Consider the following 18,328-nt stretch of genomic DNA (forward strand, 5'->3'; position numbering starts at 1 on the left):
ACTGACTTAGATTTGTATTATATCATTTATTTTGGTCATGTGGCCTAACATTAGTGACAAACAGGATACTCAACATTTATGTATTTACTCAACAGTCTTCTCATAACCTCACTATAAACTTCATTGATTAGATTCCAATATTCTTAATTGAAGCTGACATACAAATAAATTTCTTATCTATGGTGTCATCTGGAATGTAGATAGAAAGAGGGGAACGAGAAGCATAGGTCTGATGTTGTTGAAATGTGCAGTCATTTTGATTTCTGTTACAACATAATGTATGCTTAAACACTAAGGATAATTGCATTCACTGAATTTACTTCAACCTCTTTTTCTCTAGGGCTAGTCACTATTTATCTTAGCTTGAATAATAAGAACACAAAGCTGATACTTCTAAAATACTTCAATGATTATTGAACAAAAATATAAGAACTATACATAAAGTACTTGGCAATGAGTGTATGACAAGCATTCATTTTCTCGTTGCGAAATTATTAAGAAACGCCAAACGATATGATTTACCAAATGAGGCCAAAGCTTGTCCCTCGGCCAGTGTTGCTTGGCTGACGAACGTGAACAGAAGAACCATTGATGTTACTGCATCTAGACAATTTCTTTTCCCTATTCATATAGCCATGAACTTACTGGAGATCTCACTGAAGTTTGGAGCAACCTCCATTGCACCGGATTGCCTCGTTCTCCATGACGAGTTGGGTCAGGAAACCCTTCTTAATTTGTTACTTTGTAATTATCTTCACTACAATCTACAATCTATATGACCAAGCAGAGAAGTTCAGGTCAAAGGCACCACTATTTGAAGCACATTCAAACCAGCAGATCAGACCTTATATCTTCAACCTCAGGAAAATCCGGACAATTCAAGCGGAGTATACAGATGCAAAAGAGTCTATCTTGCAAGCTGCTCGTAAAGCTCTAGTTGCAGCTCAGGGTTTTCGAATTCAATGTAACAAGTTGACTATCATAGTGTGTTTGCTGTTGTCAGAAATACCTGAATGTGTTACGCAATATGGAATGGAGAAAGCTCTGAGGCCTTACTTTGAACTTACAAGTTACAAATGATGTCCGCATTTGAGAGTTGGAGCTGTTTAGGAGTATTGCAGATAAGTTTGCAACCACCTTCAGTAGAGACGGAACGGAACTCATAATTTGATTGTACGACTGCGGCATAATGTCATCAGGACTATTTTACAATCACCATCATTTTCCATTCTTGCATCTCAGTCTCACTAGCTGATGTTGCTAAAAAAGTGAGGTTGTATCAAAGTCTATTCGTAATGGGGAAATTTATGCCACTTCGGATCATTCTAATGGGTGGATGGTGTCCTTGGAAAGATATTTACACCATAAATAAGCCTCAACAGGCTTTTAATTCTCGGATTGTTTTCTGTCCAAGCATATTGCAGAGGAGGATGACGATGGTGACTGAGAACATTGTCTTTTTTCATCCTACCAGTTGCAATCAGGATCAATATATTTCCAACATTTACTTATATTTCCATTTTGAAGCTCTATTTGCATTACCCTTTCAAAAGATGAAATTTGCATATTCTACATGGAAGTCCTCCTATAGTCGCTTACCATATGGAAATCTTCAGTCTGATTTCATTCATGATGACTGCTATGGTTTGTTTCTGATGGGATATGAATTTGCTTTATTATTAGACCTATTCCAAGGAGAGCTTGAAACTTATTAAATCAGCAGGAAATGAACTTGAAGCACTACAAATGTGTTTTAGCACACATTATAAAATGGAAGTTAACGGAAAATATATAAACAATCCATTAAATTTATCAATACCCAAATTGCATAAGAAAATGATTTGCATTCTTGTTCGCTCCCACAACACTGTTAATGCATCAGAGAGTGTTAACTTATTGTGCCTAAATGTAGCATTCTACCATCTTCTCTCATACATAGTTTCCTTCCATGGCGGCTTTTTTGTTGAGTCCAACTACAAGTACTTGTAATATGTGTCCGTCACTCCTCTGTCTCAAATCTTTTACAGAGAAAATGAAATCAACTTCAAACTAAGAAACACGGTTATTTCACTCCCATTGTTCATTAATATATAAGCTACAGATAGTAGCTTCACTTTAAATATGAGTTTAAAAAGAGTTTCAACGTAAATTTTAAACACTAGATTCACATGCATAACAAGAGAAAGATCCTTCAAGTGCCTCAACAATAAAGAGCGTATTCACAATGCCTCCCTGAACCACCCTGCTAGTTATTGCTTCCAGTTCCTATTTAAAGCCGCATAAAAATTCTTCTTCCTTCTCATGTTTGCATAATGAAGCCTCCCTCTTATTATTCCTTCTCATTTTCATTTAAATTCCATACCAAATTTAAAACATTAAGCATGCCACAAAGCAATATTAATTCAAAATTTAAACACAAAAAAACCAATAATAGTGTAATTAACTATATACACCATAAACTCAAAATTTTATCATGTTAAATAGGAACTAGTTAACAAAGTACATTCGACAACAAGCCAAGAATTACATAAAAGAGAAATTTTATAAAAAAATTATTTCTTCGTTTGTCGCACTCATTAACAGTCTCCTTCTCATTTTTTTTTTTTGACGTTCTCATTTATTTATTAAATTAAAAGGCAAACAATTGATATGCAATTTTCCCTAAAAAAAAGTTGATATGCCGCACACGGCTCCGTATGCTGGACAAGAAGAAATCCTTTTATTTATAGCCTTGAGCGGTCCACTTTGATTTATCGACTGGCCGATGTGGGCTCTAGTCAGAAAGAAACATAAACACACACACATCCCACTCACTCAACTATCCTTCAAGTGCCTTATGCCTCCCTGAACCATTCAAATGCTTAATATTTCCTTCCACTTTCATATGCTTCGAATCATTCATTTTAGATTCTATGTCTCAAAGCAAGAAGAATTAACTGTTTTATAGCAGGCTGTCCAAGTTATGAAACAAAGCCATTTTTATTGATGGTCACCGGTCAGAGCACTAAAACCATTTATATTGATCACGCTGATACAGAAATGTTGAAGTAAGAAATATAACACAACATTACCAATTTTATACTCATCTTAGTTTAGCGTATGTATTTGTTCATCAATAATCTCATCATTAGCAATATAAACATCATTAATTAGAGTCCATTTTATTTGAATAGCTTATCTAGGAATCCCTTTTGCATTTATTTTCTGTTTCTTTCTACAACAATGATAAACTTGTAGGATTCTATATCAATATTTTTGTTGCATGAAACAAACCTCCTGCTTTGTAGTTTGTATGAAGCTTCACAAAAGGATTGAATCCACCTCGCTGCTTCTTCGGGACTACTTGCTCCTAACCACATGCAATTTCAAATTCGGATATAATTTCTAATTGGCATAAACTTATATATTGAACCTAATTAGTCTGTGATTCGAAGTGTAACATTGTGAATATAAAAACACCTATAATTCACGCAAAAAAGAAAAACATTAAGCATGCCACAAGGAACATTAATTCAAAATTTGAACACAAAAACCAATCCACAATAGCACTTCTCTCATGATCCTGAAAAAGAAAGTTTCAGTTTCACACAATCTAATCTAACAAGCTCAATGTGTGTTTTATTTGTATTTTTTTTTTTATCTAATGTTTCATTTGATTGGATGCTAATTGGCATTTTTTACATGCTTGTATTAGAGATGAATGAACCTGTGTCCAGTGTCCTTGCAATTTGCATTAATATACTATTTTTTACAAATCCATTTTTATATGCTTGTATTAAGGTGTTTCATCTGTTTTGCAATCTATGAATTTGGAAGAGAGGTATATTGGTTCTTTGTGACAGTTTTACTATTTTCTACCTTGTTTAGAACGATGTTAAATAAAGGATGTGTACTAGCTCTTCACTCTAGTGCCTTTTATTTTCATTGCTTTTATGATTCTGAACAAAATGTTTAATCGAAGCAGAAAGCTTGACATTAACATGAACCAAGTCTATCTATCAGCAATATTCTTTTTTCTTTTCTAATTGATATGTACCTTTTTCCTGTATTGAACTGTCATTGTTATTAAACATTGCCTAATGGTTGTGGAATGCAATTGAAAAGAACAAAGGCCTTGATGTCACAATCTTAAGAATATTAAATTTAAGGCACTTGGGGATGCAATAATGTACACAATTACACTAGCTTAACGATGATTACAGTTCAGATGCTTTGACAAATATGGCTCGTGTGATGGATTTTTTTTTTTTTTTTTATATATAAGTAATGTCTTCTTTTTATTTAACCAATAAAAAAAAATCAATTATATTGATATTTCAACTCCGCTCCTTGTTAAATGTAGTTTGTCTTTCTTTTTGGGCTTCAACCATCATGTTATCAAAAGAAAAAATATATTTGAGAGAGAGAGAGCCTTCATCCTTCATCCTTCATCTTTTCATTTTTTCGGTCAAAACAACAACAAATCCAGTTTTAAAATTATACAATGAACATAAAAATGCATCAATGGAGTTTATAAATTAGAGCTCAAAATAAAAATTAAAATAATAAAAAGATTTTGAGAGAAAAAAGAGAAGCTGAGTGAACTCTCCATTAATCCAGCTAGAACTGTGCAGCTTTCTTATATATACTCCTTTGCTCGTTCCTTTTAATTTTTGTCTTAACTTTTGTATTGGAATTTGATCGGTTGATACGTTAGAGAGAGAGACTATTAGGGACAAAATTGCTTAAAAAAAATAAGATAAAATTGCACAGTTGAGAAAATTGGAGGCCAAAAGTGCAACCGACTAATACGAAGGACCAATCTCATCGTGTGGGGTGTGCTCATTTAAACACTTGGTATCGAATAACCCACATAAATGGACACCGGAAAAATCAAACATACGATCTTGAGAGGAACACGGATTAATGGTGCACTTGATCTGCTAAAATTGGATTGTGCCGAAAAACTTTCTTGTGTCTTATTGATTTATAAACTGAAGAAAAATCTCATACTAAACCAAGGAACAACTTTTTGTCTGACTATCAAAAATAACAAAAGAGTAATGTTGTTTGAATAATCATTTGATTGACAACTTTTGAAACGATCATAATTTTACAAATAAAAAGAAGTATTGACACAAAAACTAAAGCAAAAGAGAGAGAAAGTAAATCCACCAGTTTCCAAGTACCAGTATTTTCAAGAGTTGTAAGTTCAGCTTGCATAGCCTGCTGCCAAAAGGTTGCTTCATCATATGTTGTTGGCTCAGAGTGAGAATCAATGGACAATGAAAAAACACAGTGAGATGGAGACAAAGCATTGTAAGACACTGAATCAGAGATAGGATACTTGACAGACAAATCAGAAGAAACATGACTGCAGACATAGTCTTGGAAATGGGATGGTGGATGTGAAGTTCTGGATGATTTTCTGATGACAGGTGGTGAAGGAGGTGGTGTAGGAGATGATGGTTCATTATATGGAGGTTCAGGGTCAATAATGGGTGTAGGAAGCTGAGGTGGAGTAATAGGTAGAGGGTTACTTGCAGTGCAAGTATCTGAGGAAAAATAGTCCCAAGTGGTGGTAATGGAGGAGGGATTTGAAGGATATGGTAAAATATGCTCATGATATGTAACATGTCTAGAAATATGAATTTCTCTAGAGTGTAAATCTAAGAGAACTGAACCTTTGAATCCAATAGAATAACCCAAAAAGACAGATTTTCTAGCTCTTGGAGATAATTTTGTTCTTTGTGCTTGAAGGGTGGTGGAATAACACAATGAACCAAAAACTTTGAAGGATTCAAGGTCAGGCAATTTGTTATGAAGTAACTGATAGGGAGATTTGTTGTGAAGATTAGGGGAAGTAACTCTATTAATGATGAAAGTAGCATGAAGTATAACATAAGACCAATAACAAGAGGGAAGTTTGGATTGGTAAAGTAAAGCTTTACCTACATTGAGGATGTGTTGATGTTTTCTTTCAACCCTACCATTATGTTGTGGTGTTTCAACACAGGACCTATGATGTAAAATGCCCTTGGAAGCATAAAATGAATGGAGTAAAAATTCAGGCCCATTATCAGTTCTTATGGTTTTGGGGGTGATGTGAAATTGAGTTTCAATGAGACAAATGAAGTTTTTAACATGTTGAGAAACTTCAAACTTTGATTTTAAAAGAACAATCCAAACAAATCTACTGTAATCATCAAGAATGGTAAGAAAATAACCATGATTATGTACATAAGTAGTGGACAAAGGGCCCCAAATATCAAAGTGTAAAAGCTGAAATTTACTAGTGGCATCAGACAAACTAGAAAGAAAGGGTAATTTTCTTTGTTTGGCAAAGTGACATATATCACAAGTGGCATGTGAATCAAAAGTGAGACTGGGATAAAGTTGAGACATGTGGGACAATCTCTTATGAGAGACATGACCTAATCTGAAGTACCACAGAGCAGAAGAAGGAATAGTGATGTATGTAGTTTTGCATCAAACAAGATAAGTATTTGTATCGTCTCCACATGGATTAGTGCGATATCAAGGATAGTTTAACATCAAATATCATTCCAAGTATTAAGAGTGCTTGTTTGTTTGAATTGTAACTAGCTAAACTAAATTGCAGAAAGTAAAAGTTGAGATTAATAAGGCTTGAAACTTGTTAGGAGTAGAGTTCCTTAACCAAGCATCACACATAACCTAATGATCCATACGAATTCTAGCTTTATAACCAAAATTATCACAATCAATTCTAAACTATCCTTCGTGTCCAAAGCGATATAATTAACTCTAAGGTATCGTTTAAACATTCGTGTCCAAATCCCTTAAACGATAACAAAGTCGATCGGATAACTTAATCTATCGTGTCCAGCCTGATTAAGTATCTGAAAACATTAAACTCTTGATTATGGTGATTATCAAAGATTAACAAACTTGTCAAGAATGAAATAACCTAAGATAGATTGCTACTCTAGCTCTAGATTCAAGAGTTTGTGTCCAAAGCATCTTGAATCTCATTGAAAGCATTAACACAAGAATAACAACAATATTGAATATAAATTGCTAGAACCATAACTTGCAAGATCAAAAGATTACATGTTTACAAGTATCAAGTACCTCTCATCCCAACAAAGGGTATTTAGCTACACATCATCACGGAAGCCTTGCAAGGATGAATTGAAAAGGAAGGAACCATTACACCTTGTGATGTCTCAACAAAGGAATAAGAATCCAACTTCCAAAATCACTCTCACTCTATATGATCTACCCTATTTCTCTCTATGAAATTACAATGAAAAGCTAAGCTAAAACTAAGAGAGAAACTAAAAATAAAATATCTAATGGAATAGTGATGGATTTTTTACAAGAGAGAAGGAAAGCTTGTGTTATAGGCAGAATTCGAGGGAGGACGCGAAAGCGTCCTTAGGACGCGAAAGCGTCCTACAAAAATATCTTCTCTGAGCCAATTGAAAGCTGCCACGTGTAAACCGCCTTCTGAAACTATCGGGACGCTTAAGCGTCCTTAGGACGCGAAAGCGTCCTACTTCAAACATGAAAAGCGACCTGAAAGCGTCCTTATCGTTGCATTCGACATTGTTGACGCGAAAGCGTCCTACAGTTTGTTCAGGAGCTTCTTTCTTTGTCCTTGCTTATCTTTTTCCTGCATAAATTGGTTTGATCATGGCATATAAAGCATAAATGGTGAATTTACATCAAATAATTGCTTTTCCTTAGATAACTTGTAAAACAAGTAACTAAAAATGCCCATTTAACATATGATTTGTAACACTTTTTTGGCACTTATCAAATAGTAAGATTGGTATTGGTAACAATATTATTAATAGAAACATTATTGCTTAAGGGACAATTGAAAAAATCTAAATCTAATCTATAAAGAACTTCAAATTGTTCACCCAAACCAATCATCTTCTGGGAGTGAAGATCCTGTAAGAAACATTTCTGATTATGAAAATTGACATGGCAATTCAGAGACTCACAAACTTTAGAGATAGATATCAAGTTTAGATTCAACATAGGAGAAAACAAGACATTATCAAGATAGAATTAAGGTGAAAAATGAATTGTGCCATCATATTGAACTAGCACAGAGGTGCCATTAGGTAAATTCACTGGTTTAGGTAAAATTTTATGATATGAAGTGAACCAGTGTGTGGAGGAAACAATGTGTTCATTAGCTCCTGAATCTAAAAGCCAAATATCAGATTTAGATGATATTGAACAGGAAAATATAGAGGATATACCTCACAAAGGGGGTGGATTGATATTATTGGCACTAGGGGAGGAAACAGATGATGAAGGAAGCAAGTTTACTTGTTGAAGCAAACTAACAAACTGATCATATTTCTCTTGAGAAATACCAGTATTGGATGAAGTTGCATCAATGTTATTTCCTGGTGATGCTTCAGTTGTTTCATTACTACTTGAAGCATTAACAGAAGGTGCCTGCTTCTGAAAATTAGGATATCTATGTTTGGCATAACAATAATCAACTGTGTGATTACTTCTTCCACAAAAGCTACAATGTCTAGGAGGCTTTGAACCAGTAAAAATACCTTTACCCCTCTCTTGAGACTTGTTGCGTGGATCAAAAGCATTAACTAAGGAAACTGATTCAGTTAATGAAGAAGCTATAGATTGATTATTGCTTTCTTCCTAAATTACTAAAGAGTAAACCTTGTAGATTGATGGAAGAGGATCCATCATCAAAACCTGAGTTTTAATAACAATAAATTGATCATTAAGTCCAGTAAGAAATTGAATGACTTGATCTTCAAGTCTGAAATTACGTGCTTCCCTCATAGCAGCACAGCGACAAGGATGAGGACAGATGCAATGTGGCATAGGCCTGTGAGAATTCAATTCCTCCCATAGAGTACGCATTTCAGTGAAATAATCTAGAACAGATTTAGAACCTTGCTTCAAATTGTTAATTGTGGATCGAAGAGTAGCTATGCGTATTCTATCAGCTTTGGAAAAACGTTCCTTAAGGTCAAGCCAAGCATCAATGGCGGTTTCATGAAAAACCAATGTTTGAGCAATTTGTGGTGAAACAGAGTTGATAATCCATGACTGAACAAGATGATTTCATCGTTCCCAAGCACTTCGATTCAAATCACCCTCATCAGGAACTTCCATGGAACCATCAACAAACTTCAATTTGTTCTTCGCGCCAAAAGCTCGAATCATGGAACGACTTCATGCGAGATAATTGGATCCATCCAAGAGCGGTGTAACAAGAACTGAATTCGGACCTTCACTTGGATGTACATAGAAAACTGATTCAGTATCGGTTTGATTGTTGTGGCGAGGCATAGCGAAGAACAGAGCAACAAGACGAGACGAGAGAAAAATCAAGTTGATTCAAGAAGGAAACATAAAGAATTCAAGGATAAACAGAAGAATCTGAAGAAAAATCAATGGAGGTTCATGAAGAATCCATGGCGAAACGAAGAAGATGAAGAAAAGTTGTTGTAACTAACTTTGTAACAAACTTTCTTCATGAAGATGAGAGAGAAAGAAAGGCTCTAGATACCATGTTATGGAAAATATGAAAAGATAAATCTCATTTCTCATCTGTGAATAAACTGATACAAGGAGTATTTATAGTGATACAATGCTCCTATATACAAGCTAATTCCAGTTATTTATCAAACTAAGCATTGTTACTTGCTAATCAAGTTATGTCTCTAGCTGTGTTACTATCATCCTCTTTATTCTCTAATAGATACTCAACAAGCAACTTGGAATCAATAGTTTTATAGCAAACTATCCAAGTTATACATATCCTTTCTTGGTAGTGATGATCAGTTAGTTATCTTTGGACACCAAAAATGTTGATGTAAGAAATAAAACTTCCAATTTCATACTCTTATTTATTTGTTTCTCTTATGCAGCATATTCAAAAAAAACAAAGTTGCAGATGAACTATAGTTACATGTTAATTAATTTGACAGTGCTCATTTCTTTGCTGCATTTAATTACTCTTTATGTTTTTGACAACTACGACTTTTTTTTATCTGTTTAAGGTTTTTTTGCTAGGTAACAATGGGACGTCATAGGCTGCTTAGGGAACAATGGGACGTAACCAAACCCCAATTAACTCATCTTAGTTTAGCACTTGAACATGCATGTATTTACTCAACAGTTTTCTCATTACTTCAATACAAACTTCATTGATTAGATTCCAATATTCTTAATTGAAGCTGACATACATATGGATTTCCTATCTATGGTGTCATCTGGAATGTAGATAAAACTTGGGGAACGAAAAGCATAGGTCTGATGTTGTTGAAATGTGCAGTCATTTTGATTTCTGTTACAACATAATATATGCTTAAATACTAAGGATAATTGCATTCACTGAGTTTACTTCAACCCCTTTTTCTATAGGGCTAGTTACTAGTGATCCTAGCTCGAATAATAAGAACATAAAGTTGGTACTTCGAAAATACTTTGATAATTATTGAACAAAAATGTAAGAACTATAAACTACTTGGCAATGAGTGTATCACAAGCATTCATTTTTCTCGTTGCAAAATTATTAAGAAATGCCAGTAGATATGATTTACCAAATGGGGCCAAAGCTTGTCCCTCGGCTAGTTTTGCTTGGCTGAAGAACGTGAACAGAAGAACTGTTGATGTTACTGCATCTAGACAAAAAAAATTCTATTTGTATAGCCATGAACTTACTGGCGATCTTGCTGAAGTTCAGAGCAACCTCTTTGCAATGCACCGGATTGCCACAGTGCCTGCTCCATGATGAGTTCTGTCAGTAAACCCTTCTTAATTTGTTACTTTGCAACTATCTTCACTACAACCTGTATGACCAAGCAGAGAAGTTTGGCTCCATTATTTGAAGCTTATTCAAACCAGTTCAGTCCTTATTTCTTCTACCTCATAAAAATCCGGACAATTCAAGTGGAGTATACTGATGCATAAGAGTTTATCCTGCAGGCTGCTCGTAAAACTCTAGTGCAGCTCAGGGTTTTCGAATTCAATGTAACAAGTAGACTATCATAGTGTGTTTGCGGTTGGCAGAAATACCGGAACTGGAACTGTCTTTATGCAATATGAAATGGAGAAAGTGTTGAGGCCTTACTTTGAACTTACAAATGCTGTCCGGATTAGAGACTTGGAGCTGTTTAGGAATATTGCAGATAAGTTTTTGGTAGTAATTAAGTTTCATAGTTAGAGAATAGACACTTGAGGATTAGCCATATATGTAGCCTCCCTAGTTAGCTTATGGGACACTACATTAGCTTATCTCCTAGAAAACTCTACTGACGAGTTTGGACATAGTTCTTGCGCTAAAGCAATACAATCTATTACAATGAAACCAAACTAAGGTTTATTAAAAGAATCGACCACTAATTTTGCATCTAATTCAAAAATAACATTATTCAAACCCAACTTTGAAGTCCATTTTGATAGCTTGCAATAAACCATATGCTTCACCTTCTTTGACGAATAACACGGGAGCATACCTTGTAGTTTTAGCTTTAATAAAATTCTCATGATGGTCGCTAAGACAGATACTGACACCCACTTTATTATTCATAAAAGCTACATTGATGTTACATTTTAATTTTTCAAGAGGAGGTCCTGCCCATTTTGCCAAATCTGGTTGCGGTTGTGGGGCTACAACATTTCCCATATTTTGGACATTGCAATTGTTGAAGAAATGTGGATGCTCTATGATAGATGAGCGTGACAGCCTCGTCTCCATTCTCCCAAAGCTTCAAATTCCGCCTTTTTCATAAGCTCAACATGGTTGTACACCACATGCTTCGCTTTACCCGAAACATTTGATTTGCAACAGTGAAAAATAACTCAAATATACAATCAACCGTCAACACGTGTGTCTCCATTAAATCCCATAATCTCAAAACTTTCCAAGTATCATTATCAATCGGATGTGTAACAAACAAGTGCCAAACATTTTCACCATAAATATTATAACAGATGCAATGGGGTGGGCAAAGTACCTTTGGTTGCAAGTTTAAGTATAGTTGGGAGACAATCTTGGAGCATTCTCCGAACAAATTTTTTAACAACAGGAGGTAATTCTAAGTTCCTAATCATCGACCAATCACCTTGCACATGCAAACCAGAAGTGTCAACTAATCTATTCACACCAAGTTTATAGGCGGACTTATCTGCAAACATACCTCTGTTGTCTGGCTACCAAGAGTGTCTTCTTTGTCAGAATCCAACAACGGGGTATTTAGTACCCCTTCTATTGTCGTTGTCCATTAGGCTATGGATGAGCTCTTCACCCCACGTCTTTTTATTAGCACGCAACAAATCAGAGACTTTCAATATATAGTTTATCAAATTATCGAACCAAGCATTTAAGAGGGTTAAAATTACAATTAAGCTTATCTGCTATATACTCAATTTTGTCTTACTAAATAGGAACTTGCTAACAAACTGTTAATGAACATAGTAAAGAACTCCATAGAAAGAAGTTTTCTATAAAAACTACTTCTTATAGTTTATTCACCATGTACTTAAAACATCCATTAACATTCTCCTTATAATAAAAGGCCAATAAATAATTTGCTATGTATTTCTCACAAGGCTACGAGAATGAGTGTTTGAAGAATCATAAGGCCTTCTAGTTTATAGCTTGTGGGGTGTACTTTGAAGTAAACACTAGCCGATATGGGCTCTGATAAGAAACATACTCGCCCCATTGAAATGCTGAATATTTTCTTCCGCTTTCATAAGCTTCGAATCAGCTTATATTCCATATCTCAAAGCAAGAAGAAACACATGTTTAAGAAATTGCTAATTAGTACTTCCTAGTTCTTATTTTACATCTTATTAAAATTGGTCTTCTTTCTCGTGTTTGCAGGATGAAGCCTCCCTCTTCCTTAGCATGATATATTTCTATGAAGAGTATTAGTAAGTACCACTTGCTTTCTTATCATTCCTTACCATTTTCATTTAAATTCCTTACCAAATTTTATTTCCAACGATTTGTATTATATCATTTCTTCTGGTCATGTGGCCTACATTTGTGATGCTCAACAAAGCGACTTGAAATAATAGTTTTATAGCTGATTATCCAAATTATTGCAGGTGATTACTAGTTAGTTATCTTTGAGCATGAAAACCATCCTAAATGATCACGTTAATACAGAAAAGTTTAGGTAAAAAATAAAACAGCATGTTGCCAATTTTATACTCCTATTTATTTGTTAATTTGATTGTGATAAATTCTATGATGAATTTAATTACCCTTTAAGTTTATGACAACCATTTTCTTTATTAAAGGTTTTTTAGCTAGACTTGGAATGAAGGTGGATTGAACCAGATGAAGGATTGAATATGGAGGGAGGTCTCAACTCTCAATGTCTTATTAAAGCTATCATATAACCGAATTGCTTATAATATTTTTATCCTATAATAATAAGTCATTATTCCATTTTCAAATTCTACACAACTATAATGAAGGAATAAAATGGTATTCTTTGTTAAAAAAATGAATAAAAAATTCTGCCAAGGAGTTCTTTGTTAACAAATACAACACAAGTGGTATGCAAATTTCATCAGAATATATAAAAACAAAGGCACGCAATACATATTCTTAAATTGTAAATTGATATTGAAAAAACAGAGAATCAAGAAAATAAAAATGTATGTAAAATAAAAATGTTGTATTTACATAATAGATTGTTTTTGACTTGTGCTTAAACCGGCCATGAGTATTCCACTCTCTTCTTTCACACTTAGTTGCCTTTTATTGCGCGTTTTAATGCGGCTTTTCGTGCAGTCCAACTCCCAGTACTTATTGCAGGTGTCCTTTTCAAAGCTTTAACTCCAAAAGGATTATCTTTACTCTGTTGCACACGCAAAGGAAATGAAATCAATTTCAAACTAAAGAAACATCAAGTCACAAAACAAGAGAATGGTTATTATTTGTGGTTTATAGCAACCAGAAGCAATAACCTGTGTTGCAACACAAAATTGGATCATCTACACATGCAAATCGTAGATGATCATGTCCGTTGCAACACATGTATAGAGTGAGTGTCAATGTAAATTTCATAAACAAGATGATGGAGCAAAACACATGTTTGAGGGTTCTTATTAGTAATAGAAATGAGATAATTACCAATCGGCAAGTTCCGGCTTCAACATCGCAGACCGGGTAGTCATGAGGGCAACAGCTGGAACCGTCATCGCAACAAGTTGCAGACTCAATAGGGCAGCATCCCCAAGCAAAGCAGAAGTTTCCATACTCAAAAAGGCAACAACATGTGGTTCCAGCTGAGCAAGAGTAGTATTCATCACATACAGTTGAAGGCTGAACAGGTGATGGAGGTGAAGGACCAGGATTTGGTGGGTTCTGACCCTTCTTGATAGGATATGATGCCTCCATTGCAATTCCACACTTGCCAGTTTCTTTTGTTACCAAATTTCTCTCCATCTTAATGTAGCCATTTTCACCCCATGATGAACCCCATGAGTTCCTCACTAACCAGTAATCGATTCCGTTCTCTGTTCCATATCCAACCACTGCAACACCATGATCGAGTTCTGTTCCACAAATGCCAGTAAAAACACCCTGGATCAACCAAAATAAAAATTTGAGACAGCATTCATTTAAGTAAGTCGACACCATCAACACATGTGAACAAACAATTAATCACTTAATATAACACAATTAATCATAGAAAAGTAATTAAGAAAGAGATATATATAATACCGATTGGTAAAGTTGAAATGCCCTGCCACCAGCTTCAATGGCAACGCTAACAGGTTGATGTGCAACCGCCTTCTTCAAAGATTTCTCATCATTCTGAGGAACATCTTCATATCCATCAATAGTGACTACTCGAGCATTTTTCTAAAAAACCAGAAATCACATAGTTAGCTAAACCAATACATTCATAAGGATAACACACACACATATATATATAGAAAATGGAACAAGCACGTGTAAAATTATTTTATATACCCTGAATGCATCACATGTATTATCACGAGCATGATAAGGGTAATCCTCTTCTGTATCAATGCCTCCATTATTCATTATAAACTCGAAAGCATAGTCCATGAGACCTCCATTGCACCCCATGTTATAACCTCTATCACAATCCACCAACTCTTGTTCCGATAGAGATATGAGATCACCGGTTACAATTTGATTGATCCCTTCCACAGCTGCAACCGTTGAGAATGCCCAACAACTCCCTTCACAAATCACAAAGTCAATTCAATACTCATATGTGTCATAACTTTCACAAATAAAATCAAAAGGAACAAGTATATGTTTGGTTCTATGGTGTCCAAGATAATTAGAATGAATTGATTTTCCATAATTGTTGTCCAAAAGTATGTTGAATATAAAGTTATTAATCAATGTGAGCATGCATTCATTTAAAAGTGAATTGAAATATAAATTGCAGTACAAAATAAAATAAAAAATCAATTGTGAAGGCAAAAGTTTAGGATTGTTAAGTTTGAACTAATTGCAAGTCAAAGTCAATTCAACACATTGGCCTTGTTAAGCTATAATCAATTTTATCTCCTCCAAAAATTGAAACAGATATTCACTAAATTCTATTCAACAAATAATAGAAAAAAAAAAAAAAAAACTCACCACATTGGCCTTGATCTTTGACGGGATTAACAGCACCTTTCTCCCTCCAATCAACCGACTCGGGCAATTCTTCGTTATCACCAAAAGCATAACGATCACTCTTGGAAGTAGACAACAACCCTTTGGATTTCCGAGGTCGTGTACCCAAAAACATGGAACGATATTCTTCATTGGTAAGATCAGCAAACTTTGTGAGACCCAACTTGAAGGATTGGTTTTCAACGTTGTTATGGTTTTCGATATACCTAAGGTTGTCCTTAAAGATGTCAAATCGACGTGCTTTCTCACCTAATGCATTATAAACCTTTCCATGCTTCATCAACCACGATTCATACAACTTCATGAGGTGGTTTTCGTTCTTTGCAGCGTCGAGTTTTGCATCGTAGTCGATGATGGACATGTCTACAGCAAAAGCAAGAGACAAGAACGAAAGAGAAAGCACGAGGACAAGAGAGAGATGTGGTTTTTGAAAGAGCGCCATGATGATGATGATTATAGAATTGGGAAGTGAATTGATGAAAAAGAATGTGAATGAGGTTGTTCTTATATAAGAGAAAAAAGAAGCGGAAAGAACGTTGAAATAGGAAGAGAGAGACTCCTCGTATCTTAAATTTGTCAACAACATGCACTAGAAATAGGGGAAGGTGCGTTTTTGACGAGGAGAAACAACACACGTACGTATCAAATTCTGTTTTTTCCAACCAAAAATATAGCATAGATATTTTTATTTTTTTTCTAAAAATAATGAACGATCACATTCTGTTTTTCCCAAGCAAAAATATAGCATAACTTTGTTTTTCTTTTCTAAAAATAATAATTTTAATGCGATACAACTATATATTTTCCCCTAAAAAAAACTATAATACATTTTCTACTAAAAAAAGTTATAAAATCTTTTGACCTTCCAATCAACCATAAATCATCTTTTTCCCTGGAAACAAAAACCACAAATCATCTTTCAAAAATAACTTCATGAGATCATATGGTTATAATAAATCAATTTCATTTAAATGTCATAATTTTTTTCATATGGTTTGTAACAAAATTTAAATAAATCATATGGTTATAATAATTTTTTAAAATAATATTGTTATAATTGACATTTATCATATTTTCAGATTCCCTTAAAAAAATCATGACATTCTTGGATTGAATTTCATTATCATCCGAATGAAATATTAATTTAGAATGATCTCCATATTAAATAATATTTATCATAATTGATCGCGATTTTAGTTTTTTTTTTTAAGAAGCCAAAAAAATATATTAATTATTAAAGATGAAACAAATGAGACCAAGCTAAGCACAACCATTCGATATAAGACTAGACAAAAGTATTGAAACATATAAATAGTCTAGGAGCTTTGGGAATGAAATGTATAATCGAACTTACTGGATCAAACCAACATAGAAATCATGAGAATATAGAGCTATGTTGGTGAGACATCCTAAGGTAGAGAATTCCTTAGGCATAAAACAGGAATAGAATTCGGAAGGTTTGTTGTAGTGATGAAGTTCAATGATTCCAATTTGTTTTTATCAATTGCATATTTTTCAATCAATTTCCAATCACCAATCTTTCGAAAACTCAAAAATACTTTTTAATTGCATATTTAAGATAAAAAAAATAGCTTTGATAATACTCTTTTTATTACGACGATATACAGGTACACTAGTAGGTGTGTCAAGATTAACACGATATGTTTCTATTGGTTCACCCTAAACTAGCGGTTATTCCAATCAATCCTTACTAGAGCGATTTTTCCTTCTCCTTGGAAAGGCTCGTTAAGAAAGACCAGACGAGGGATGAGTTAAATGTAATGTCGAAGAGCTCAGAGTTTAGTTCTATTGTTTTATTCTGATCATCTAGGCATCTCAGAGTTTAGTTCTATTGTTTCTAATATTGTCTCTGTTGATTTAATCTTTAAAGTTAAATTTATTAGAAGACAAGCAAAAATGGTTGCTCATGCCCTTATAAGACGGCTATTCCATGGATCAGCCACTGAAATTTTGAAAGTGTTCCTATGAATATTTACTTTATTTTGATCAATATACGAACTTAGTTTGCTTTTATCATGAAAACAAAAATACAATAAGGCCCATATTTTTTTCTTTTCTTTTACATGAATATGGTCCATTTTCAGTCAAATAAAATTGTTCACCTGAGGTTTGTCCAAGTTTTTTAGTTTTCTATTGTTACAAGGTTTTTTAGAGTAACTTTTAAAAAACAGTCGATAATTTACCCATCAACCAATGAAAATCAACAATTAGTAGTGGAGTCAATGTAGTTAGGGGGTGGGTGATTGGTGAGGGCAATGTTGTTGACGTCTCCATCAGAATTGCATGCCAACGCTGTATAGAAGGTGGAGTACTTCTATTCGGGGTGTTTTGAAAATTGAAATAAACGGGATGAGAAAAGCACGTTAAATCTAAATAAGAGGTCCATGAATGTTGTGTTTACGGAAATTAGTATTGACATTCTATTCATGTGTAAGTAAATAAGAGGGAACAAAGCCAAAGAGATAAAACCACAGCCAAAATTGAGGTAAATAGTTAGCCACCTGATCAACTTCTCTACACACGTCTAAGAAAATTAACCCCCTTGACGAATGGTGTTTAGAATCCAGAAAAGTGAATGAGAGCAAATTTGTGAGGATTAATTTAATAACTCTTCTGAAGATTGCAGAATCAGATTCTACAGCAAGCTTAAGAATCTGTCTA

The 18,328-nt window shown here is 34.2% G+C and overlaps 1 protein-coding gene and 1 pseudogene across 1 annotated transcript; one reads left to right on the forward strand and one right to left on the reverse strand.

Annotated features, from left to right (window-relative positions):
* The first annotated feature begins 234 nt into the window (after positions 1-234).
* Positions 235-1,715, forward strand: LOC146958913 (putative 26S proteasome non-ATPase regulatory subunit 3 pseudogene; annotated as a pseudogene).
* An 11,819-nt stretch (positions 1,716-13,534) lies between these two features.
* On the reverse strand, positions 13,535-16,228 carry LOC146958914 (cysteine proteinase mucunain-like). Its single transcript, XM_085740417.1, has 5 exons — positions 15,608-16,228; positions 14,963-15,198; positions 14,711-14,851; positions 14,117-14,569; positions 13,535-13,841 (listed from the first exon to the last, which is right to left on the reverse strand). Exons 1-5 carry the CDS (start codon positions 16,086-16,088, stop codon positions 13,731-13,733), a joined length of 1,422 nt encoding a protein of 473 aa, XP_085596543.1. The 5' UTR covers positions 16,089-16,228; the 3' UTR covers positions 13,535-13,730.
* Between the last annotated feature and the right edge of the window lie 2,100 nt (positions 16,229-18,328).

Source organism: Medicago sativa, chromosome 1, assembly GCF_051527215.1.
Source record: "Medicago sativa cultivar Bolivia chromosome 1, Bolivia_mono, whole genome shotgun sequence".
Classification (NCBI taxonomy): domain Eukaryota; kingdom Viridiplantae; phylum Streptophyta; class Magnoliopsida; order Fabales; family Fabaceae; genus Medicago; species Medicago sativa.